The sequence below is a fragment of the Galendromus occidentalis genome, unplaced genomic scaffold (assembly GCF_000255335.2).
Source record: "Galendromus occidentalis unplaced genomic scaffold, Mocc_1.1 scf7180000077515, whole genome shotgun sequence".
NCBI lineage: Eukaryota > Metazoa > Arthropoda > Arachnida > Mesostigmata > Phytoseiidae > Galendromus > Galendromus occidentalis.
The window spans coordinates 296,266-320,212 of record NW_003805503.1 but is presented as its reverse complement, the minus strand read 5'-3'; the positions used below and the strand labels follow the sequence as shown (position 1 = coordinate 320,212).

Genomic DNA, 23,947 nt, shown 5'->3' with positions numbered 1-23,947 from the left:
GATTGCAACAAACTCTCCCGCTGGATTTCAGTGAATATTCCGAATTGAGGGTACGGTACCGCTATTGGAGAACGTATGGCTCCGAAGTTTGCAGGGACGGCTCCCGGGAAAGTCCGATAAAAACGTTCCGGGAACGATTTCCAAACGGGGTAGTCGAGGTAGAACATTGTTTTTGCTCGCCCGACAATGTTATTCAAGATCGGAGAGCAAACCGGCGACCGGAGGGTTTCTGCAGAGAACTCGCTCCGAAGCAAACAAACCATTACCTTGTACTACGTCTGCGTCGTACGTCGGAATAGGAAACCAACTCCTAGTTTACTCCCTCGTTCCGCGCTTTTGCTTTCCCAAAATCTCCTATCCGCCTGCGGGTGTTCCGAAACGGAGCCAGCGCCATCGATTCGCTCAAACACCCACCCACCCATCAATCTGTCTGTCTTTCTATCCATCGATGCATCCATCCAGAATCTAGGTGCTTGCCATACAGCCAGCAGGCCAGCGATCTCTCCGTACATCCATCGATGAGTTCGTGCCTCCGTCCAGCTACATTCATCTATCTGTCCAGGAGATCATCATCCCCTGTCGGTCAGTCAGGAGGTTGATTATGGCGACGGCGGGCACCATTACCACCGTCCTGCCGGTGTTCCTGTCCGGTTGCCGGTTTGCGTTGGCTACCAGCCGTCCGGCAGGAATGACGTGTCCCAGCGAGGCCTCATGAAATGTACTACAACATAAACGACCGGCCGGCCACGCACCTACAGACACACAAGCAGTACGTGAGTGAACCTAATGTGTTTTTTGCGGCTCTTTCCATCATCCATTACGGTGGATTCAATGGGGGAAGGAAGGCCCAGGGAGAAATAGAGATTGGAATCGACTGGAAGTATATTGCTCCAGGGAAGACGAGGCACGTTCATATGGGCGAGAGTTTGTGGCGCAATGGCGGTCCTACTCCCGGTAGGGTTTCTGTGTACGTTGGTAGGAAGTCGTTCGGGCTAGCGAGCTGCAGAGCCTGGCTTTCACTTTGCCTTCCGTTGTTCAATACATGAATGAGAATTGTGAGTTCCGAAGCCGGCGACACGCACAACAAATAAGCCAGAAGTCATGACCGGCGAGCTGCCACCGGTCTATGCCGGCGCCGCACTCGCTGTCAGTGTCGATTGCAGAGCAAGGCCTGATCCCTGTTTCGATATTTTCGTCCTCCCGACCTTAGCGACTCCGCCCACAGCCATCACAAGAACTCCCCCTCTGTACGTCCGACTGAAATTGCGAGAACAATTACTGATACTGCTCCGGGCACCCGGAGCGCTGCTAACCGCCTCTCGAGCCGACAGAAATGAGTGATCTTTCTTGCCCCGTTTCCCGGCTCTCCAACCCACTTCGGGAGGGCGTACGAGGGGAGGGGGAGAGGGGAAAGGGGATGGGAGAAAGTACTGACAGACTGACTGAGTCGACTACATCGTCGACAATAGCGCAGCCAGTTCGTCAGGGGCTCTCCGAGTCGGAAGCCTATCGCCGTGCCAGCACCATCGGTTTTCGGTAAGACGTGCCTGTCCTACGGCAAGGCTCAAGGCCTTCTACGTTTTCTTCTTCCAAACGAACCAAGTTAGGTTCGTTTCTCTTGTTCCCTTTGACGTTAACTGAGCTGTTCGTTACTGAAGTCGTTCGCTGGCTCGCTCTCGAACTGCAATTGCCACTTGTACTCCAAACTTCTGACAACTGAAAAGTCCAACAACGAGATCAACTGCATGGATCGTACGATACGTGCCCACCGTCCCTGATGATGCTCTTGTTGGTCGAATCAATTTATAGAGCGCGTCCCAGACACATCGGGTTTCCGTGTTGCGATGGATCGGGAAAGATGGAATCAAGCGGGTTGACCAACGCACCGTCACGAGCGCTGGACAGCAGATCGATCGATGGATCGAAAAAGGAGGGTACATACAGAGCGAATCGTTTCCATCACTTGGGCAATCGTAGATGGCGGCGCCCTAGATGAGATGGCTCGCGACAAAGTATCTTGACCTTGTGTCCATAAAGATGGAATATAGTCGGCGGGCAGGCAGGCGGTTCAGCCGACGGAGCGGACCGGCAAGCAGACCATAGAGCGTAGTACAGACGTATTCCTCCCAGGGGATTTCGGGCTCTTACGAAGATTGTCGTATCCTGTCCGCGACGACGTCGGTCACTACGGGGCAGCATCGCTCCTCCGATATTCCCGCACTTGGCCCTCCTCTAAACGGACGAGCAAAAACTGTTTCGCGTGCGGCCGTGACATTTTTCCTTTCTGCTACGATGGGATTCGACAGAATCGAACTATTACGATCCCGGTGGGCTACGGCTCGGACATTCGTGGCCGCTGCCGAAATGAGCCGAAACCTCCATCCATCGAGTTGACTGAAGACCCTTGCATGCGGACGAGAGGAGCGACGATCAAACATGACATGAACAAGGGTTTTCTGCCATATCGGATTCTGCTGATTCGGAAGTCCCGAGATATTTCCATGATCCCTAAAAACTTCTGGACGAGCTTAGAAGACAACACGGCCTTGCGAACGGAATCGCAAGCTCATCCAAGAAAGATCTGGGAGAGGCTAACGCGATAAGAGAGTATTCCGGAGTAATATATCTTCGAGATAAATCTTCTCACTGAGCCCGCAGCGTGGAGCCGGAGTGGAGTAGCATCGGCGTATACGCTGTTTCCGTTGGGAAAAAAACAGAAACGCCGACATCAAGGGAGCAGAAACATCTGTCCAGCCGCGGCTCGAAGAGAGGGACGCAATCTCGAAGCGCTGCTGCACTGTTATTGGAGCACAAACTTCCATGGAAGAGCACGGAGGCTCTAGCCACACCAAATCGACAGACCAACTGATGCTCGCGGAGAGGAGATGACGACGACGAGCTCTCCTTCCTTCCGCCGCTGACGTTCTCGTCTAAAAATTGAAATCTCTGCCTCGCTGAGTGAGGATAATGAGCCGAAAATCCACCATAGGGCATCCGAGTCAGAGGAAGGTGTCCGCTTAGGAGCATGAGAATATTTTGCGAGGTGAATATGCAAAACTGATCGAGATTATCGACCGCATGTTGGAGCTCCGACTCCCCGCGCGGTATTGAGGGGCCAAACCGGACACGGAGGTGATGATTATCTACGACAAACATGTCTCGACCAAAACACAACTCGTGAGCTCGATCGATGCCGGAATCTTGGTTGTAGGTGCTGTCGGAGCAGGAAAGATGAAGAGCCAGAAGCGACTGACTAAGCGGAAGGAGACTGGATGTTGATAAGTTGAATTATGCTCTCTCATACGGCGGCGTATGTATAAGACGAGCGGTGATGGCGGTGCCCGCGAGAACGACAACGACGCGGGGAGGCACACGGGGCACGCCTCCCTTCCGTTCCCTCGCTTCCTTCTTTTCGCCTGTACAGCTTCCTACTCGATCTCCAGCTATTTTCTTCCTCCGATCCCGATAAAGGAAGACAAGACGCTGCGCTCGGCTCGCGAACTTAACTATAAGGCTCCCATCCGGTAAAGAATTGTCAGCGCCGCTATTGCTATGCTGAAGCCTACCACGACGGCGGCGGCGGCGGCGGCGGCGACGACGAGGATGAGAAGCAGCTGCGAGTCGCTCGATGGCTAGTCGCCGCTCTTGAAGCCCCACGCCACCACAACTAGTTCTTCTTTTACCGTTGAAAGCAAAGTTTCTCCCTTACCCGAATGCTGAATACGGGGTGGACTTTCGTACGGGATGTAGATGACCCGATCGCTCTGATGGTTGAATATTTTTTCTCTAGCGGCTATTCAGGTCCCGCGACCCCTATTCCATCTTTTTAGGAGGAGTTGAATCGTTCTCCTCGGATTCTAACACAGGCCCCGGGACGGAGGACGAGCCACGAAGTCGATCACCAGTCAAGGTCAGGATCTTCATCTACACACTGAAGGGAGCGAGTCGCGAGACTTGGTGGAGAAGTTTCAAAAATCTCCAAAAACCCTTGACGACAGAGCGAAATCGGAAGCGAGAGAGCTACTGATGCAAATCATCTGCGAGGCCGTCGTCTGTCGCAGAGAGCGCAAGCCGTTCATTTCTCCTTTTTTTGGATGACTGCCTCGTGTTTTTGAAGGCTTCGAGAGCCATGTCGAGGGGTCCTGAGGAAGCGGGCACGGCGCGCAGTTGGCACGACTCGCTCGTGGGATATCGCGATTTCTCCTGTTGACCGCCATCGTGTCGAGTCCGAGTGAACCAATTCCTCCGAAGCTGCCAGCGACCGACGCGACGCCGTGATCGGTGATCTCGGTAAGTTGCGGGCTCTTAATTCCTGGGACTCATGGCGAGAAGAATTTTCCCCCGCAGACACTTAGCCATGGGCTGGGTCGGTCAGTCGGCCAGCGAGTCATTCAGTCGGTCAGCCGCTACAAAGCGTAGATGAGCGAAGATGGACTAGTGGCGCCCGAAGCCGTCGTTTCTGCTCGCAGTTGGCGAGTCGGTAAAGTACGCGGGAGGACAAACTAATCGCGCTCGCCAAAATCGATGGACCAAATAATCCGCGTGGAGTCTTTGCTAGCGGTGCTGCAGGACTTCCCTCGGAAAGCTCTTCTATCGGGTCGATGGCTCTATCGCAGGAAGCAATAACTCACCTGGAAAAAAATGAAAGCGCTGGCTTAGTTCTTGTTAATTTTCCATGATTGATTCTTTGATATCGAGACTCGGACGTAGTCTCACGTGAATTTCTCCGTCCTTACGACGGGAAGAACGTTCCCCCGGAATCCTCTCAGGCATTGGACGGTCCATTTAAGAGATGGAGCCCAAAAGTCCATCTTTGGGCGTTTACCCACGGAGTCATCGTCGAGACTCGATCTACCCCACCCCTCCTCCCCCCTCTTCCATCTCTGTCCCTCTTTTCCGTCCGCTGTTCATTCCGTTTCCTTTCTCTGAGTCGCTACCGAAAGTTACTCGGCGCCCCTCGACGTTCCGCTTATATTCGCCATCTTCACGACTAGCTCTAAGCACTGCTGGCCGGCACTCAGTTTGCCTTGACGTCCCCTCTCACATGTCCCTCGTCATGGCTCCCTCCGATGCCCCCAGCGCCAGAGTTTCCGGAGTGGCCCGCGAAGCGAGCCGGAACTCCACAGTTCTCCGCAAGACCCCCGTGACGACTCTCTTTCAGCGCGTTCACGTGGCGGCAGTCTGTTTCCATCCTGGATGCTCGACACGGAGACGTGGGCGATTTCGGGAGGCGGCGCATTTGTCCGTCCGCTCGTTCTGATGTGAGGCGTCATCGCAGCGATTCCCCTCCCGGCTTGTCCCTTCTCGGATAGTTCTTGTTCGTTCTTCGCGCGGAGAAGGCCATCAGGCCGTTTGAGTACTGCGCGAGCAAGCGCTCCGAGCGGTCTCTCGCCCGCGAGATCGCTCTGTACATGCCTGTACTTTCCTTTTCTGAAGAGATCAGGATGCGATCCGAGCTCGCTGAGCGACCGGCCGATGGGCATCCTGCGACGCAGGCCCCAGGCGAAAAACAGGCAATCCAAGCCGAGATGATGCGGCCAATTTTTGTAATAATCAGAACACGGACGAAGCGGGGAAAGAGGCGAAGCGACGGCGCGGCGGTAGCGGGAGATGCCCGCTCTCGCTGCAACACTATCGCTCGCCAAGCCTTGATGCCTCTTCGTTCGTCCGCCCCCGTATCTTGATGTCAGCCTTGATGCTCATCGCTTCGGCACAGCATAACTCAGCCGGGCCACGTATAGGTTGAACGACCAGTTTGAGAGAGACCCGGTTTTCGGTTTTGCTTGCTCGGAGGCAGTGGCGTTCCTAGCCCATTTTGCGCCCGGGGCAGAGGACGGGAATGCGCCCCCTTCATGTCGATTTTTTTTTCTACAGAAGACGACGGATTGAGTTTTCAGTATACTTTACATATACATCTTTACATTTATTGTTCTGATCTCTTCACTCTGTTTAAACTTAAAACATTCGAAGGTTCCGAATTACCACGTATCACAATATACCACATGTTTAAAATACGACTTTTCGAGCCTTCACCGAAGCGAAGGTATCGATTAAAGATTCGAAGTCGGTGTCCTCGGTGACTTCTCTCTCTATGCTCATGATAGAGAGATCAATCAGTCTGTCTTGCCCCATTGACGCTCGGAGGTATGATAGGATGAGCTTAAGCTTGCTGAAGGATCGCTCGCAACTGGCGATCGAGACGGCAATCGTCAGTAGTATTTGTATCGCTACCCGAAGATTGGGGAAGACACTCTCGTCGCCGTATTCTATGATGAAATTGAGGAGTTCTTCGGGTTTCCTTAATCGTAACTCCTCCCGCACGCTGACTAACATCCTACAATCACATATCTCTCTGTATAAGTCGTTACCGTCGACATCATCCGAATACATATTCGCAAATGACAAACAATCGGACCTCAATTCGTTCAGCTGGCCTTGTAGTAGCCGCTGAGTGTCGAGAAGGAACCCGAAAGTATTGTCTAGGTTTGTCAGTCGCTCGAACCTTTCTCTCATTTCTCGCTGAAGCCGGTCGATCGTTGAGTACATAACACGGCGCATTTCTTGTATAGCGGAGATTTCAGAGTTTCGGTGTTCATCTGGCATACTTCTTCTTCTCCTATTGCGTTTCTCGAATGCTACATCGTATTCATCGCAGAGGCATTGGCCATCAGTGATGGCTGCGTCTACGAAATCGCATCCTTCTCTGGAGAAGGTGTTCTTCAGAGACGACAGATCATTGGCAGCTTCATGGAAATTCATGGAGGGATCCTGGAGTCTCTTCTGGACCCTATCGACTCTGCTCAGGAGGTTATTCCAGAAGCCGTGAAGCGTCAAGAATTCATACGAGACCATGCGGGTGAATAACTGACGTGCCTCACTTCTAGTTTCTACCGAGTCGCAGGAGTCATCAGACATTTTATCCAGGAGATCGATAATCTCCCTGACATGCGTGCTGACTACTTTGACAGCATCGCTGCGAGAGCTCCATCTTGTTTCAGACTCGCGTTTCAGTCCGACGGGGATCGTCTTTTTCAACTTCTCCCATCGCAGAGTCGAACGGGAAAAGAAGGCGTACAGGGCTTCAATAGTCGCGAAGAAGCTAATCATTGCTGGTTCACTGCGGGCAGAGTGCAAGCCGGCTAGATTGAGGGAATGATTATCACAATTCACGAATAACGCTAAACCATTCTTCTCGAGCAGCCGTTGATTCACACCGGAGCGGTGACCGGCCATGACGGCGGCATTGTCATAGCATTGGGACCGGCAGTTCCCGAAATCCAGCTTGTCGTCCTCAAGTTTTTTCAAGATCGTCGCTACCAATGCCTCAGCATTCTTTTCATGTACTTGAACGAAGCCGAGGAAAGACTTCCTGACCTGAGCTTTTTTTCTGTTCATAATCAACGTCGACATATCTCAACACGAACGAAAGTTGCTCTCTGTGAGCAAGATCGGGTGTGGAATCCACGAGAATCCCGTAATATTTGGCCTTTCTGATTTTTCTCAGGAGTTTTTCCTTCACTTGTCCTGCCATGAGATGAATGAGCTCATTCTGCGTTCTAGACCCCAGATAGGACGTCGAGCCCGGATTTCCCCGAGAGCGAGTCATGTGGTCCTTGATGATTGGGTCGAAGTTTGCGACGAGCTTCATTAGGCCGAGAAAATTCCCGATATTACCCACGTCTTCGCATTGGTTTTCCCGGTGGCCTCTGAGTGGCAAATTCTGTGTAGCCAGGAATTTGATGCAGTGACTTATTCTGCTGAGAACATACCTCCATTTCTGTTTCTCGGTTGCATACACTGATTGCACTTCGATATCGATAGCGCTATTAGTTCTCAGATTTCTTTCGAGCTCTTTCCAATCAGCGAAACAGGCTCTATGAGACGGAGCATTTTCATGAGCATCCATCCTTTCTATATTTTTCCACTTCGTGAATCCTTGGGAGGACGTCAGTGCTGAATTGTGTCCATCAGCTCTGGCGAAGAGAAGGCAGCAGAAGCAGTAAGCTGCGCCCTTCGTTGGAGAGTAGACGAGCCATGTGCGGAGAATCTTTGTGCCGAGGCCATTTCCCAACCTTTTGTAGAACCACGATTGAGTCATGCATCTCCGCCGCGTCGAAAAAAAAGGGCCGTTTCTGTTCTGAAAGTACTCGCTCCCTAGGGTCACCATCTCAACTCTTAAACTATCGGAGACGGTGACTTTTCCGGAATTCGAGTGAAACTCCAGTAGCCCAAGATCGTGCTCGGCGATAGCTGCCGGTGTGGATGAGACATTGGTTATGAGTGAGTCTTCCGGAGCGTTCACTGATGATGCTGTGACACTGGTATCCCGGGAAATTTCTTCCGAAGTCACTGGGTCTGAGTCGCCGTCATAAAGAGAATCAGTCGGGGTCGGCGGTATTTCATGGCCATCACGAAGAGATTCAGTCGGAGTCGACGGTATTTCATCGCGAGCACGAAGAGAATCAGTCGGAGTCGACGGTATTTCATCGCGAGCACGAAGAGATTCAGTCGGAGTCGACGGTATTTCATCGCGAGCACGAAGAGAATCAGTCGGAGTCAACGGTATTTCATCGCTATCACAAAGGGAATCAGGGGGAGTCGGTGGTACTTCATCGTGATCAAATGGGGTTCCCGGCGGAAGAGTTTGCGGTGTTGTCGATTTATTCCGAGCTAAAAATGACAGGAGAACCTTTCGACTTTTCTCCGTCTGTCTATGGATCGATTTCCTTCGTTTTCGGCCCTGAGCTCCGCTTTCCTTAATACCATTTCGTTTCATGTCTATACTTCAGTCTGCAAAACAAGCTAACATGAGAGCTTCGCCGTGACTCGAGTCATGGATTTGGAGCTTCAATTTCATCGGAGAAGTCGCAGAACTCACCCGAATTTCCACAGTAATGTATGTGTGTGTATTTCTCGCAGAACCCTTAATTGTTTACGCGCCAAACTTTGGCGAGAGAGCGAGATAGTGAATTCCGTGTGGCGCAAAGACACGGGGAGGAGGATCAGCGAGGGTCACTGAGAACGTACATATATCTCTTGGAGACATTCGCTTCACTCGAGCGGACCAATAGGATGGCTCTCCATGTTGCGGGAGGAGATAGCTTCACTGTCTCTTGTATAAATTTTGAATTCCACTGTATTAGAATCAATTCTAACCTCCCTATTCGCGCTTAGCTAAAATGAACAGAAATCACGATTTTGCGCCCCTCCGAAGTCGGCGCCCGGGGCACGTGCCCCGGTTGCCCCCCCCTAGGAACGCCACTGCTCGGAGGGGGTCTCTCCCTTCTGCCCGTCTCGCTGATCGTCGATGTTTGTCTTTTATCCCTCTCGGTTTCCGGGTTTTCGAGTTCCTCCATCGGGGTTCGACTTCGATGTTATCGAGAAAGATTGCGCCAGCGGTGGGGGACCATCGAACGCCGAGATCCTGCGTGGAAACTCAGCGAGAGAGCTCGTTTCGCAAGCCTCCTCAGGACTCCCGGTTAAAATTAAGCGATCTTCGGTATTCATTACGGGAAAGCAATCGAAGCCATCATGGGACTCCAAGTACTCGAGAGCAGCTCGAGCTGAACTCCCGTGCAACATGAGTGGAACAGCCTTCCGAATCCCGAGTCAGGTCGAGAGATACGATCCGCACGCTGATAATTATTGAGGTCAAGCTCATTTTCCATCAAGCCCTCCTGAACGGCCAACTCCGGTCAGGGCTGAGGGCAAATACCGAATTCAGATATCAATATCGGTCGGAAACGGCTGCATACAGCATGAAATACACGGGATTCCTCGAAGGTCCCGTTCCCCTCTGCGAGAGCTCGATCTCGTCGATCTCAAGCCACGTACATAGGAAGCGTAGAGAATATGGGTGCCAGCCGATGCTCTTCAGACGAAGAAAGTCTTAAACACCCAAGTACTCCCGCACACCTGTTCTTCACACAAGACACCGAATTCCTTTTCCCCCTAGCGAATCTCGAGATGCCTTCGCTCCTGGTATCCTCTCGATATCACAAAAAGAGTATCAATTACGAGCGATTCGCACATCGTTACAAAATGAAGGAATGCAGACGTCGTATCTGCGAGGGGATGCGACAGGCAGTAGGTGCACCGACAATAATAATAATTCTCCCCGTTCTGCCGGATCTCTCGATTTGCCCCTGCGATCGGTGCCGCTGTTGCACCCCTCAGATGCTCTGGTTCGTGCGTGCCAACGAAAGCCGGAGGACAGCCGAAGAGGAATCGGAAGACATCGGAGGGGAAGGGTGTATTTCACCACGACGGTTCCCGCAGCGGCAGAAGCTGCGTCGCCGATAGCGGACGGGGCCGCGGTAGGAGCGCGGAATGCATTCCGCCCGGGAGCAGGATTGCTGCGAAGTATTATTTGCGAACGGGAGAGGAATTTAATAAAATTCTCAATCTTTGACGGCAATTCGTTTGCTTTTCAACGACACTTGATACATACAGCAATAGCAGGGTGCGGGAACTATTGCAACGGAGTAGTGGCGTTGCAGGGCGGAAGAGACAGCTGCAATTGGATGGAGCGACGAGGCGATGTGAGAAAGTGTCCCCGAAGGCTGCTCTTCTGTGTCCGCCTCGGTTTTTTTCCGCTCTTCGGCTTCTTTGGAAACCATTCAGGATAATGCTTGCCCTCGCTCGTTTCCGATTCTCTGGATGTATCGCTGTCCCGCTTACCCGTAGATAGATAGATGCATAGATTTATCTATATATGTATGTGAGTTTCTGTATGAATGATTAATACAATACGCCCCGAAGCAATTTCCGCTTCCATATCGAACTTCATTCGTTCGGCCACTCGAGCTTCCCCTCAGCTCTTGTCTTCCCGTGACCGACAGCTGGGGACCAGAAATCCAACCTGTGTGCTGCGTAGAAATGAGCCACATCTTGAATTAGCACATTCGATCGCTCCCAATGTGGAGACTCCACGGACATCAGTTCGTCTGTCCGTCGTCGCTCGATTTCACCGGTCGACGACGACTTAGTGCTCCAGGCTGTCTCAGGAGGGAACAAATTCTTTCCTCTCCGGTTTTCTCCCTACTTGATATCGAGTGAGTTTTTTTCCGGCCGCATCTGTCGCAGGCGATCATCCCTCGTTCGATAGAAGTCGGTACCCACTACCAGCTCAACAGCGGCTTGTTCGTGGTATTTATCCTTTTCTTCATCGAGTGTTCTTTTTGTGGTCAATGGAAGCGGATTTCGTTTGCAGGAGAAGATTTGGAGAGGAGGAACAAAGGCAATATTACACAGTCAGGATGCGGTTGCCAGAGTGAGTTCCCGAGCTCTTGGCTGTTCTCGCCAATTTCACCCAGGGAACGGCGGCTGCCAGAGCCGTCGGTGCCGTTCCGCAGACAAAGAAAGACAAGGAAGACAAGCACGGAAACGTCGCACGGAAGGCCCGAAGCCCACCCGCCTGCCCGCTCACTCGACCGTCCGCTCCGGCAGCGGCGAGCAGAGTCGAATAGAGTTTGGTAGGAGCAAGGAAACGACAGACTGAAGCCTCAAGTCCTAAATTGAGTCTTCCAGAGGCGGAATTGTGCGCTTCTCCCTTCCGTGCTACGCCTGAACAGCCTGTTTCTCATGGTGTATCTGCTATTTTTTCTCGCTCGTCCGCCTGCCTGCCGGCTCGCCTTACGGCCCCCACGCTCAGACAAGCAGAATATGAAGCCACGGAAAAAGAGTGGGAGACGAAGTGGAAGAAGAGGCATAAGGAGCATATTTCATTTTTCGTTTCGAGAGAGCCGCAACAAGACGTGCTCAGCATATCCTCCTGCAGCGGAAGAGCCGACAGACGAGCAACCAGCCAGCCAGCCAGCCTGACGGATGGACAGACGGACCGACAGATTCGCAAAACAGCCCGCGAGCGAGGCACGCAAACAGCCTGCGTAAAAAAGATGCTCCCGTAGCAGGATCCTGCCCGTTTCCAGGAAGACGCTGGTCGCGCACCCTGTCCATGGTCAGCCCGACCGACTGTCTGTCGAGCTGGCCACCATCAGCCCGGCCTCCTATGAATGGTTAAGCTCCACCGGTGTTCTTGCCGCGGCCGACGCTACGACAGTTACATAAGGAGAATAGCTGCAGCCACAGTAGTTGGAAAAAGTACCGCGTAGGTAACTCTCCTCAGGAAGGAGGGCCGCACACAAACTCGGAATGCGCTGCATCACGAACACGCAGCAAAGGATGAATTTTCCACCCGGTGCCATCAGCCGAGCAAGTCCGCGACCGGTTGTTGTACCGAATAACTCCGGCAGCACCACTGCGACTAGCAACAACGTCCAGTTACGCTCCCAACAGAATAATGCTGTACAATTCAATTTATACGAGGAACCCGCCCAGAACAATGATCCAACCGGCAGCGGTCCGGCGAAGGCCGGAAGCGGCAGCGGTCATCAAGAGCGACCCACGGGATCTCCATGTTGCTCAAGTATGCCTCGTTCCGGCGGCTTCAAGCAGGCGCGGATGAAGTCTCACCGAAGGCACCAGGCATTCTGCCCCGAACCACGGTTCCAGCGATGGAAAAGAAAATGCTCGGGAAGCGTCGGCTCAGCGTGGGGCAAGTTGCCTGTCGAAAGCTCATAAATCACACATGGCACCGCCATATTCTCGCGCGGACGCGTAGTGCGATGTGACCTTTGCCTCGATGTGCTTTCATGTCCCGAGCTCACGATATCGAGAATAATTCGACGTTCACCCCTGAATAGATTCGCTCAGCATGCCGTCAGACTCGGCTAGAAGCGAGCGGTTCGCGAACAATTCAGCGTACTTCCGGATGGATGAAGGGAGCGAGCGAGCCAGCTTCGTACGTGGGAACGAATAGGAAGCAAAGAGGACGAGCAAAGCGATATTGAAAGAAGAGCGAAACAGGTGATGTGGAAGGTAAAGTCTTATTGGACTCGCTGAGGCGAGAGCCCAACGCCGGATACGATAACGCTCTGTTTAGCGCTCTGTCCACAATGGTCGATCTAGAAAGCCGTGGTCGCGGCTCCTCGCCAATCGCTCTCCTCTCTCGGTTTCTACTCCTGTCGTCCACCAACTTTTCCTTCCCTATTCCTCTGCTATTCCCGCTCCCCGAACATGTCAATCGTATGTGAAGCACAAACGCTGATATACGTTGCGTGAATCTCGTATACTACGTACATACGTACGTATACGTCGATCGCAGGACCGAAAAGACCGGCCGAAGCCCCGAGCCTCGTGGGTCTCGATGATCATTCGGGATTCCGCGGAAAACGCCTCGCATCAAGAATTCCTCGAATTCATTCCCCCGAACTTCCATCCGGCAAGGCGTCGATTATTGCTATGTGGAAATATCCGTCACGGAGCGGATCGAGTCAGGTGTCGAACAACAACAAAATATCGTGGAATAAACTCCTCCGTCTCGCCGTCAGCGTCGTGCAGGTTCCCGAGGAATACCAGAGCTGTCACCCCGATGATCGAACGGCTCCTCCGCGCTATACATTTTCCGACATGGCCTCCCGTAGAATGTAGTCGGCGGTGCTCGTTTTCTGATGGGATCATGAGAGAAGCTTCCGCGATCGCTAAATATTCTCTTCATCATTATTGAAAGTCGCGCGCGCGCTCGCACATTCGCCGCTGAATGAGCCGAACGACAGAGGAAGCGGAGAACGAGCGCCCGAAACAGCCGCGCAAGCAGCGGCGAGAAGACCTCCAGCCAGCGGGGATGTGCAAATCAATGGCGATTGCGGGGCCGTTAGCACCCAGCTTGCAGCGATCCATATTCGGAGATGGACCACTGGGCCAGAACGATCCTTCATCTCTTGTCGATATCACTAATTGTTTTTATATACCGACATCAAACATCTAGTTTAGTCCTCTTGGCTGCTCTTATTGCTCGGGCGGAAGAGGGAAGGAGCGACAGGGAGTTGACAAAGAAGCACAGGAGATGAGGCTCTCGACAGCGAGCTGGGGATAGAAAGAGCTGCTGCTGGAGGAAAGCCGTACCGAGGGATGATCGGGAGCAAAAACCGAGGATGCGAAGCAGCCGACGAGGAAAACTTGGGGGCCCAGACGATATGAACATATGTCGACGCCCCCACCCGATAGCAAACAGCTCGTTAGCGCCGTTGGTTGGCGTACCCCACACTTTGTCTTGCTCGTCTGCCTTACTCCTGTTTCTCCTATAACCTCCACTCAACCGAGTACCGAGGTGAGCTCCCGGCCACCCACCCAACCGGTCGACCGCTTCGATGGGTCGACCGACTGAGTCTCCACCAAGTCAGTTAGACAGTCACTCACTCACTCACTCATTCGGTCGGTCTGTGAGTCGAGAAGGCTCGTCCCTAATTCATATTCCCGATATTTTCGGCTCCAACGGGGGATCGGAAAACAGACTTGATCAGCGGGGATGTTCGAATATACATCTCTCCTTCGATAAACGCGTACTGGATTTTCTTCCTCTCAAAATAAATCACCGTCTACTGTCCTCTTGATCGCTGGAAGAAGAGAGGTCGGGCACCGGGATTTTTCCTAAGCGTAAGGACGTCACAGGCGATTGAGAGGAGTGAAAGCCATGTCGCGCCTGTAAGGTGGAGCTTGAAAAATCATGGCATGAATCTCCGTGCCCACAGGGGGACAGAATCAAGGCTCGGCGGAGAGTTCCCGTGAGAAGAGGTTCTCGAATGACTGATTTCGAGTTTTGAGATCTCTGATAGGTGGACGTTCGGCCTAACTACAAGGGAGCCGTATCTTTCTGAATGACCTCACGCTTCTTCTTAGAGCCTTTCTGGCTTGCTCGGTCAGGTTGAGTGTACGAAAAGACGCCCTGCATTCGTCCCCACGCGACCGAGGAAAAGAATTTGCCTGTCCCGACAGCGGAAGGAAAGATAACTATATCCAGCTACAGGGTAGAACCTGCTGAAGTTCCCTACACAAGGAACTTGGGTCTTACGTTGATATCCGGTGGCCTCGGCAGGCACTGTGGCAGCTGGCGCTTCCTGATCAACTGACCGATTGTCAGATCCGCCTACGCATGGAATAGAAGAAACGACAAAATCCGGTCAGATCGAATCGAGATCCGATGTCGAGGGCCTGGATTCGATAGCAGATCCGAACGAGCGCAGATTCAAACAAACGCAGATCTTGAGCAAAATTCCGAAGATTGTTTCAGAGGCAGTGAGACACAGCTTGAGACCCGAGTTGAACCCGTATATCGAAAACTCGAGCCGAAACATAACCTACACACAGGAAGTCTCGGGGTGTATTCAGACTATCCATTTTGTACGGGGGCAGGATTTTTTTTTCGCTGCTGCTGAATGCAGGTACATAAATAGTAGACATGAGAATACGTCATGCGTAAATGTGTGAGTGTACCTATGACGCGCCTATAAACTCTCGGATGGACACAGATGGATTAGCATGATGTAGACTAACAAATGAACTAGATGGTCGGAAAATCACTCTTTATTTGGTCGCTCGCGGGAAGTGTACCTGAATGTAGAAAACGTCCGGCAATGCGTAAGACTAACGAGAACATCGAGTTCTCTCTCGTTAACTCGGTTAACTCGAACGAGGAGCTGTGCGGGACATCTGCGCATGAATTACCGAAGCGAGCGAGCGAGACTTCGAGGGAGAGGAAAACGGAGACTCGGAAAGGAACCGAGCGCGCCGCTGCCTGCAATGCTCGGACGTAGCGGAGAATAAACGAATGACCGACCGGCCGAACGAACGAACGCACGAACGAAAGCTTGCCCGTCCGCCCGACCAACGAACCGTCGAATCAAGTTCATTCTGCATGCACGCAACCATGGAGAAGACAATGGGAATGATGACGACAACGATTACAATTGCTGCGACGACTGTCGGGGCCACCGAAATCGCATACACACGACGACAGACGGATGGATTCTGGGACAGGCAGACAGACGGAGGGATGGATGGATGAATGAAATCGGTCGACGACTATTCGGAAAAATTATTCGGGAACGGCTCTATTTCGGGAAGGGCTCCCGCGTCGCAATCGTCGGAGCCATGCATCGAAGTTCGTTTTACGCCGTGTACTCCCCGGGCCGATCGACCGACCCACCGCCTCTCTCGCTCCTTCTGTGGCTGCGGGGAACGCGTTTTCCGAACGACCGCCGGACCGAGCGACCGAGCAGAAGGACACGGAAAGCAGTATCTTCCCTCGACCGCGGTCTCCTCCTCGATCTGCACGGTCGTAAGTCCTGTAGTTTTGCGACAAGTCACGACAAGCAAGTCGGGTCTAATTATTATACAGCAGCGGAGATATTATTGGTAGTCGTTGACGTCTCGGTCGCTCCGCCGTCTTCGACGTCGTTGAGATGGCGCAACGAGGACACCGCTCGACTCTGCTCGTCTCGTTCGACTGCTGGCCTCCGGACAGCGACTTCTTCGGGGCGGTCAAGGAAACTGTTCCGGCAGAGAGCCTGAGAGATCCGTCGGCTGCGGGACGGGAGGAAAAGCTTTCAGAGTGAAATGACGAAGTAAGGCCAACTGCACTATGAAACGTTGATCCTATCGACTGGCCTCAGTATCAATCGAGGCACCGCGGGAGACCAACGGCGAAGTCGACGTGGACGTTGACGACGACCTCGGAGTCTGTGGAGAAGTCATCCTCCGTAGTCGCAGTTCAGTTTGCCGTCGTGGAAAAACTTCCATCTTCTCTCCTTCTATCGAGTCGGATAGACACAGCTCCGAGTCAGTCTCCGATCGAGCCGATTGTGAGTCCGTTTTTAGATCGACCTTCGCTCCCTGAGCCGTCAGAATCCTTCTCATTCCCATCACCGATGCGTTCTTCTCGACGGCCACCGTGAGCATAGGGATCAAATTTAAGATTTTTCCACCATCTCAGTCAGTCGTCGGAAAGTCCCGATTGGGAGGGGCTCCGATGAAAATAATGACCGTTCTGAGCGATTACATCCGGATAATACGCGAGCAAGCCGCGTTTTTTCCCGTCGGCGGATCCAATCCCTTTGAAACATCGTTGCTCGCTATTTCAGCGGACTCGTCGCAGTTTCCGGCATCGGGAAATCCTCTCGGAAGTCGCCGCGCTGTTCCACGAATGCGATCGCCGGAGAAATCTGAGTCGGCAGTTCCGTCAGTGAGGAACATTGTTTTCCAGCGTTGGTGACCTCTGCGCCAATGAGTGGACAGATGGCGAACATCTGTCTTCTATTCTTCTTCTCCTATTTCCTCGTCCTGTTCTTTCGACCGCCCGAAGAGCACAATCTCTCTTTCAGCGTAGAAGTTAGCCACGCATTCATTACGCACTTAATTAGCTGAGCTTCAATGGCGTATCCTTACACGCCAGCCATGCGAGCGGACAAGGGGAGAGTGGGTCGGCCTGGCATTCCCCGGCCGCCCGCCATCCCCTACCAAGGTATTGTCCTCGAGATGTCGGGACGACGGCCACCGACCGAGAGCATTCCCGCAGGAACGCTCTGCCCAAGACGAAATATCCTCGCAGTGCTCTCTCGCTATCACGCAATACAGTAATGCGTTTCTTCTTTTTCGGCCAAAAACTCCTCGGGCCGACCTTGCCGAGCGGATCGCCTGGGCGACATCTCCACAGATCCGATGATCAACGGATCGAGGTCACGATCTCGGGCCGGCATTCCCGGAGAATCCCGGCGAATATTTCTGAATGATGATCATTTTGCTATTAGAAGCTCCGACGGGAAATACCGATCGGAGATGTATGGTATGCGCCGCAAGACTCGAGAACGAATCGTCCCGCCTCGTACTCAGTGTGGAGATGTTTCATTTTCCCGCCAGAAATTCCCAAAGTCTCCCGTCTCTTGATTTTCCTCGAAATCGGGCCGAAGTCCGGAAGTCGATTACGAGCGACGTTGCCGTCGTGTTCGGAATCCACCTTCCAGCGCTCTGTTCTCAAGCTTGACCCCGAGTCTGAAATCCGATTCGTTCCTCGGAAGGATAATAACCGCCGGACAAGTCGGCCGAACATCGCTGGACCGTCAAGCTCTTGGGCTGGCGAGCTCTCTCGATCGGTCGGTCGTCCGCGTTGTTTCGACCGCGTTTTATTCAGTCGAACGATAATAATTTTTATTTCCCCGACTTTTCTCATCGTCGTTCTCGGCTCTGTCCGTCCGAATGACCGTTTTTGGCTAAACGCTCCGATGGCTTTCGGTTGAGTCCGCCTCGCCTCAAGCTGTGTCGCGAGAGGAAGTCGATTGTAAAACCAGAAGCCTTGCCTCTGTCGGTTCCTCCTTTATTCCGTTCCCAGCAACCACTTAAAAGGACGTATGAAATAAATAGCAGAGACAACCAGCAGGACGTCCCAGCGACCCCTCGCCTCCGGTCGCAGGAGCAGCATCGCCTTGCGAGACGTTCGCGGTAGTTATTGTGAAACATAGAGGAGAAAAACTGGTACCCGTGAGGCTCGAGTGAGCACAAGCGACTACGAGGACGCATGATCGAGCACGGGTAGGCATGCATCGAGTATTCGGCATATTTTTCAGTCCTTTTCCTCGAATGTACTGTTGTCTATCGTTCATCCGATCGTGCGGGATGCGACAGATCGCTTGGTCGCTTACTCGCCCGCTCTTCCATCGACCCACAGACGTGGCGACACCAATGCTCTCCGGCAGACATCTTGGCATGACGTCAAGAAGTCTCTGTATCCGAAGAGGAAGTCGTGGAGTCGCGTTAGAGATTTCACTGACTGAGTGAGAAAGCAGTCTCGCTTGGTCGTCGACGATCCAGCGGCGGAGAGCGAGGGAGAGAGCCGGATAGGGTCCGGCACAAAAGCTTGGTAACATTAGAAAGATCGTTACAGAGAGGAAGCGCTCCATCTTTAAGGTCGCACCATCGCTGAAAAGATCGCGTCGTGGCTGGGTCTCTCGGCTGGAGAAGCGGCTTGTGAACAGCATCTCAGAGGTATAAACACAGGCTTGCTTGCTTCCGTAGCGAAGGTCTGCGACGCCGACGCAGGCGCGAAGTCGCTAACAAACACACTTATTCACATGTACGGGAGGGGAGACCGCGGAGGAACTAAAAAATGGGACTCGTGTACGCAACCCTCTATCGCAAGCGCGGCTGACATCCCCGGGCTGGCAAGCTTTCAGGGGACGTACTAAACTGACACAGGGCTCCAGGTACAGAGCGCGTGACGTGGGCTCGGAGCGGCCTCTAATGAGCAAAACACGCTCGGAGACCTGAGTCACATAAGAAGTCCGCCACAAGCGTCTTGCCCTGGCTGGGCTAAACACCTGCTCACGAACACTCGGAGGAATCGCAGAAAATTGAAAGGTACGAAGAGTCGTTCGTCCTCAGAGTCCGTTCCTACGAGACGCGTTCTAATGTCGCCGTCACGGAGCAGACGCTCCACAAGGAGAGACGGAAGCATTCCGCGTAGTAAGTGGAACGACACGAAATCTTGGAGGCTCCTCATAACGAATTCGTCTCCGTTTTGTCGATCCTACGACTTATGCCGATTATGCCCGGGCAGCCGACGGAAGTAGGAGGTGCAAAGACAGTGTGGCAGGATCCCTTCCGGAACGGGCTCACTCCGAACGCTCTAGTCACGGTGAGAGAAACGGAGACTTCCTGCCAAATCATTTCGGGCAGCTGGACAAGCCGAACGAGCGGGCAGGCAGGCAAACAAACGGAGCAGCGTGGGAAAGAAAGGCGTCACCAGTCATGTCGCCCTGCCGCCCTTGTTGTCCCTGTAACGGTCTCTGCGGCTGCCCTTGTGGCTGCCCTTGTGGCTGCCCTTGCGGCTGTTCCTCGAAGGCACAGAAAAAGAGCAGGGGCACAACGGCACAGGAAAGTGTGGAGGCGGACGTCAGTCGGTGGAGGTCTTCAGAGGGTTTTTCTGTTCTAAGCAGACCGGAGCAAGGAGCGGGGTGGCCTTGACTCGTGACAATGGAACGCACCAACATCGGGGACGTTCGGTCAAACGAACGCTGACCGGTCCGCTCGAGAGCTCACGTCTTCGAATCGATCTCCCGGGTAAATCAAGCGCGAGTCAAAACGATAAATGAATGGATTCGGGCCCCACCGACGGGCAAACTGCCGAAGACAGCGCCTGAGAGGTGTTAGATACGGAGCGAGAGATCGATAGATGAGAGGATAACGGTCCTCGATCAGGGTCAAGCGTCCGCCAGAAGACGCGGAAACAACGCGTCAGCGATGAGAAATGGTTCACGAGAGCAAAGTTTTTTTCTGTGCCGCAGGCCATCCAGAGTGTTTCTCTCTAAGCTCCGGCCGGCATCGTCTGTCGGTCACTGAGTGAGTCAGTTCGTCAGACGGCGGGTCGCTCGTCGCGGCTGGTCGTCGACTTCGTCGTCGTTCGAATTGTTCGTCCGACGTCGCTCGTTCGCTTTGACCATCCTCGGACGTATAAAACGACGTCGGCGGTTGATTTCGCAGAGCGGATGAAAGCGATCAAGACGCCGAAGGAGGAAAAAGGAACCCTAGATGGAAGAAGACTTAGTCGCAGCAGCGGCAGCCCGGCTTTAACAATGACGTCCTTTTTGGATAGAGCGGCAGGCCGCCACCGCCTACGTCCGCCTGTCCTGCTCTGCCCTCCTGTCCTGCTGAGTCTTTTCGTCTCGACGCTCTGCTGCTGCGATGAGCTATTGTGAACAAGAAATTAGTTGCAGTTCGTTCCCTCGCGCTTCCCGGACGCCCCTCTTCCGCTCGCCCACCCGGTGGGTCGCCAGCCGCTTCCAGTGAGCCCGTTTGTTCGAGACCCAGCCGCCTCCGCGACCGAGCGGCCTCCTTGGGAGGCGAATGCTCGGGGAAACGGGAAACTCAGCACTCAGTCGTTCAATGGGAGGGAGGAGAAGGAGGGTACCACCAGCGGGCGCACTAACGTTAACGGTCGGTTTCGGCGGCGGCGGCGGCGAGGAGAAAAAGGAAAAGGCGTGGAGAGGACGGCAGAGGAGCAAGACGAAAACGTCGCCGTGCTACAGAAGAAGAAGGACGACGTCGAGGGAGGGCGGGGGCCGCGGCAGGCTAGTCGACGTACTGAGGCTATTGTTCGCGCTTTGGCTTGCCGCTTCAGCAGAAGAACAGTAGCGGCAGCTCTTTAACTCCAGGACTCGGGAGGGATTTAACAGGGTGCACCGTCATGACCTCCACCAAAACAAGGACGGACATCAGCGGTAGAGAAAGAAAAGCACCTCAGAACTTTCACGGTCAGGGCCGTCGATTACGGGGCTGACCACGGCTCCAACCCCATCCGGAACCCGGATTCGATCCGAATTGGATCGAATCGCAAAGCTCCGCTGAGCTCGTCCGGATCGGACTCCGGAAATCTAGGGCGCAATTTAGCTCTCCATCGTGGTTGGCGGTGGGTTCGAGATTGAAGAGTCGGCGTCTCTTGGATCCGCGCTCGCGGGATTTTTCCAGAGCCCGGGAGGAGGTCGAACAACGGGGAACATCCACACGAGAACATCCGCGTCGACTTCAAATACGGCGGTGGCGGCGTCAAAAGCTAGGAGCATTAGCTCTTGAAGTCGTCGTCGCAGCGCTTGCAGGACCAAGCGAGAGAGGTTAACTCTGGGATTCCGAAAGAACGATGGGGTTAGGAAGCTTCTCTGATGACGTCGGGGAAAGGCTGATGAGATGGCAGGGAGTAGAAGAGGGAAAAACGACGAAGGCACCGAGAGGGATTCTCCGAAAGCCCCAACCCGAAAGAGATAATGGCAAGAGGCTGGCTAGTTTTTCGCTTCGTTTCAGTCTCATCCCAACTCGTTTTGTCCTCCTAATTGGGCGCCTCGATCGCGCTCTGAATGCGCCATCCCCCTCGCTTTCGCTCACTCTTAGCACGGTAATCCGTTGATCTTCGTTTAGGTGGATAATAAATATTTCCACGCAAAGATTTTATTATTATTTCATTTTTACCGCAGCCCTGATCGTGGAGGCTCTCCGTATTTAATTCCATCTCCAGTCGTACGAGCCGGATGAGTTCGATTCTTCTAGTTATCGACTTGGAAGGTGCGCATACGAATTTCTTCACTATGATTCTCATACACCGCTCTTCTGATTGACTCGGGCGCGGCCCATGGCTCACGCCGCTCGAGCACCAATTCAGAGAGAAATTCCATCTTGTAATTCTCCTTTCCACCCCCCCCCCTCTCATCTACGCATTCGGGAACGGCGAGCGTGAATCTCTCTGTCTCAGCGTCACATCAGACTCGGATTCTGGCAGGAACGGTGCAGCAAAGAGGGGTCAGGACTCCCTGATACCCATCCCTTGTTCCTATCTATCATGAGAACAAACAAAAAAGTGATAGCTGCGCGGCGAGCCGGCCCGGATGTCGACTCCGAGCACGCAGCGGAGCTCCCACATCTGCCGGAGGAGCGCCAGCAACAGTATGTCTTCTCGAGGATAATTGTTGTTATCCGTTTCCGGGACGTCGAACTAGCATCGGCTACCGTCGGATCCGGGTCTCTACCTGAGAACTAGGCGGGATTCCGGTTCTTCCGACACCGTTTTTTCTTCTGCGGGGCCTCGGCCGTAGCCTTCAGACGGTGGTCTAGTCGAGCGTTCGCTGGAGTAATACATATGAGACGCATTGTTTGAACTTTCCGAGCCTTTTGGTTCTTCCCTCCGGAAAAACAAAAATACAGAGGCCTCGCGGAAGCTCTTTCAGGAGCGTCATTCAGTTGCCCACGCTACAATAGCAGCTGCTGCTGTTGGCGCCACTGGCCGAAGAATTCTGCGGACTTTGTATTTTATCTCAACGACTGCATGCATAGCTATTCCCCAACGACGTTCGACGAACAGCCCACAACCGATAGTTCGAGCGGTCGACCAAATGGAGGGAGAGCAAAACGACTCCAACGAGCGCTCGAACACGGCATCCGGATATTGGAGCGAAAACATAGCCAGCTGCAAGCTCATGTCAGCAGTTCAAACATCCAGACAGAAAACTCCGAGGGACCGAACACCGAATCGACCCTTACGGGAGGGTCTCCGGAGGCGGAATGGCATTCGCCGCTCCCGGCACTGCTCTACGGTATTATTGACGATGACTGCGGTCGATGGGAAACATTCCCCGCATTTGTTCGTGGTGGGTATTCTCGTTTGGTTTTGTTGAGATACCCACTCCGATAACGGGAATGTTCCGAGGATGACACAGGTCAGAGGAAAAGCCCGAGAGGCGTTCCTGAAACCTCCCGGAAAAGACATCTGGGGAAACCCGGATAATGTCATCATCAACAGCCGGAAGAGCGAGTCCGTTGGATGTTACCGCGAATAGCTTTCAGTCTCCCATTACGTCAGTCACACGGAGCCGGCAAAGGGAGGAAAAACAAAAAGATCTTTTGTGAAGACTTTGGTGGCATTTTCTCCGCTCACTGGCTTGAAGAGACTTCGCTCGGTGCCCTCTTTTGGTTTTCCCACAGGACGCGGCAGCGTGCGCGGCGTATCTCTAACTCCCCATAGAAAAAGAATGGGGAGCTATGGTACCGCCAACTGCAGCGACAGTGGCGGCTGCGCTCCATGAAAGTAAGAGCAGAGAAGAGACGACGTTGAGAAGCATCAAGATAAGATAAGATTGCTTCTTAGATCTTCTCCTCAGAAGGATCCAAGCAGGCAGCCAGCTGGCTGGCTGAGCAGAAGCAAGTTGGATGGACGAGATAACGCCGAAGACCGATAACGTCCCCGCAAGGACCACGGATCCTCGCACAATTGGCGAGGACTGCCAAGTCCCACTCCACGCTGAGACTACGGACTTCTTTCAGACCCTGCCCCAGGGAGAAAAATCTGATTGATGGCTCCTGTGGATGTCCTCGGATTCACGAACCTAGTAGGAAGCTCTGAATCCAACATTTTCAAGATCGAGCGGTCCTGCTCGATTGGAATAACCTGCAGCTTCTGACCCACGCAAGTTGGGTCTTCAGATTTTCGGATCGACAGCACTGCTCGATCGACCGCGCGGCAGATTTCGCGGAGTGCGATCCAACAATCGGAATGTGTTACAACAATACTTCCATC

General features: G+C 53.3%; 1 protein-coding gene across 1 annotated transcript; it reads right to left on the bottom strand.

The window, feature by feature from the left end:
- Positions 1-6,006: 6,006 nt before the first annotated feature.
- On the bottom strand, positions 6,007-8,098 carry LOC100903808 (uncharacterized). The gene is made up of 2 exons (XM_029112554.1): positions 7,409-8,098; positions 6,007-7,374 (listed from the first exon to the last, which is right to left on the bottom strand). Exons 1-2 carry the CDS (start codon positions 8,096-8,098, stop codon positions 6,007-6,009), a joined length of 2,058 nt encoding a protein of 685 aa, XP_028968387.1.
- Positions 8,099-23,947: the final 15,849 nt, after the last annotated feature.

What these genes read in the sequence shown, in the direction of transcription:
- LOC100903808 (XM_029112554.1), bottom strand. Translation starts at nt 8,098, where the DNA reads ATGACTCAATCGTGGTTCTACAAAAGGTTGGGAAATGGCCTCGGCACA. An exon ending in TTTCGTTCGTGTTGAGATAT is followed by an intron (nt 7,375 to 7,408) that starts GTCGACGTTGAT and finishes AAAAAAGCTCAG; the next exon opens with GTCAGGAAGTCTTTCCTCGG.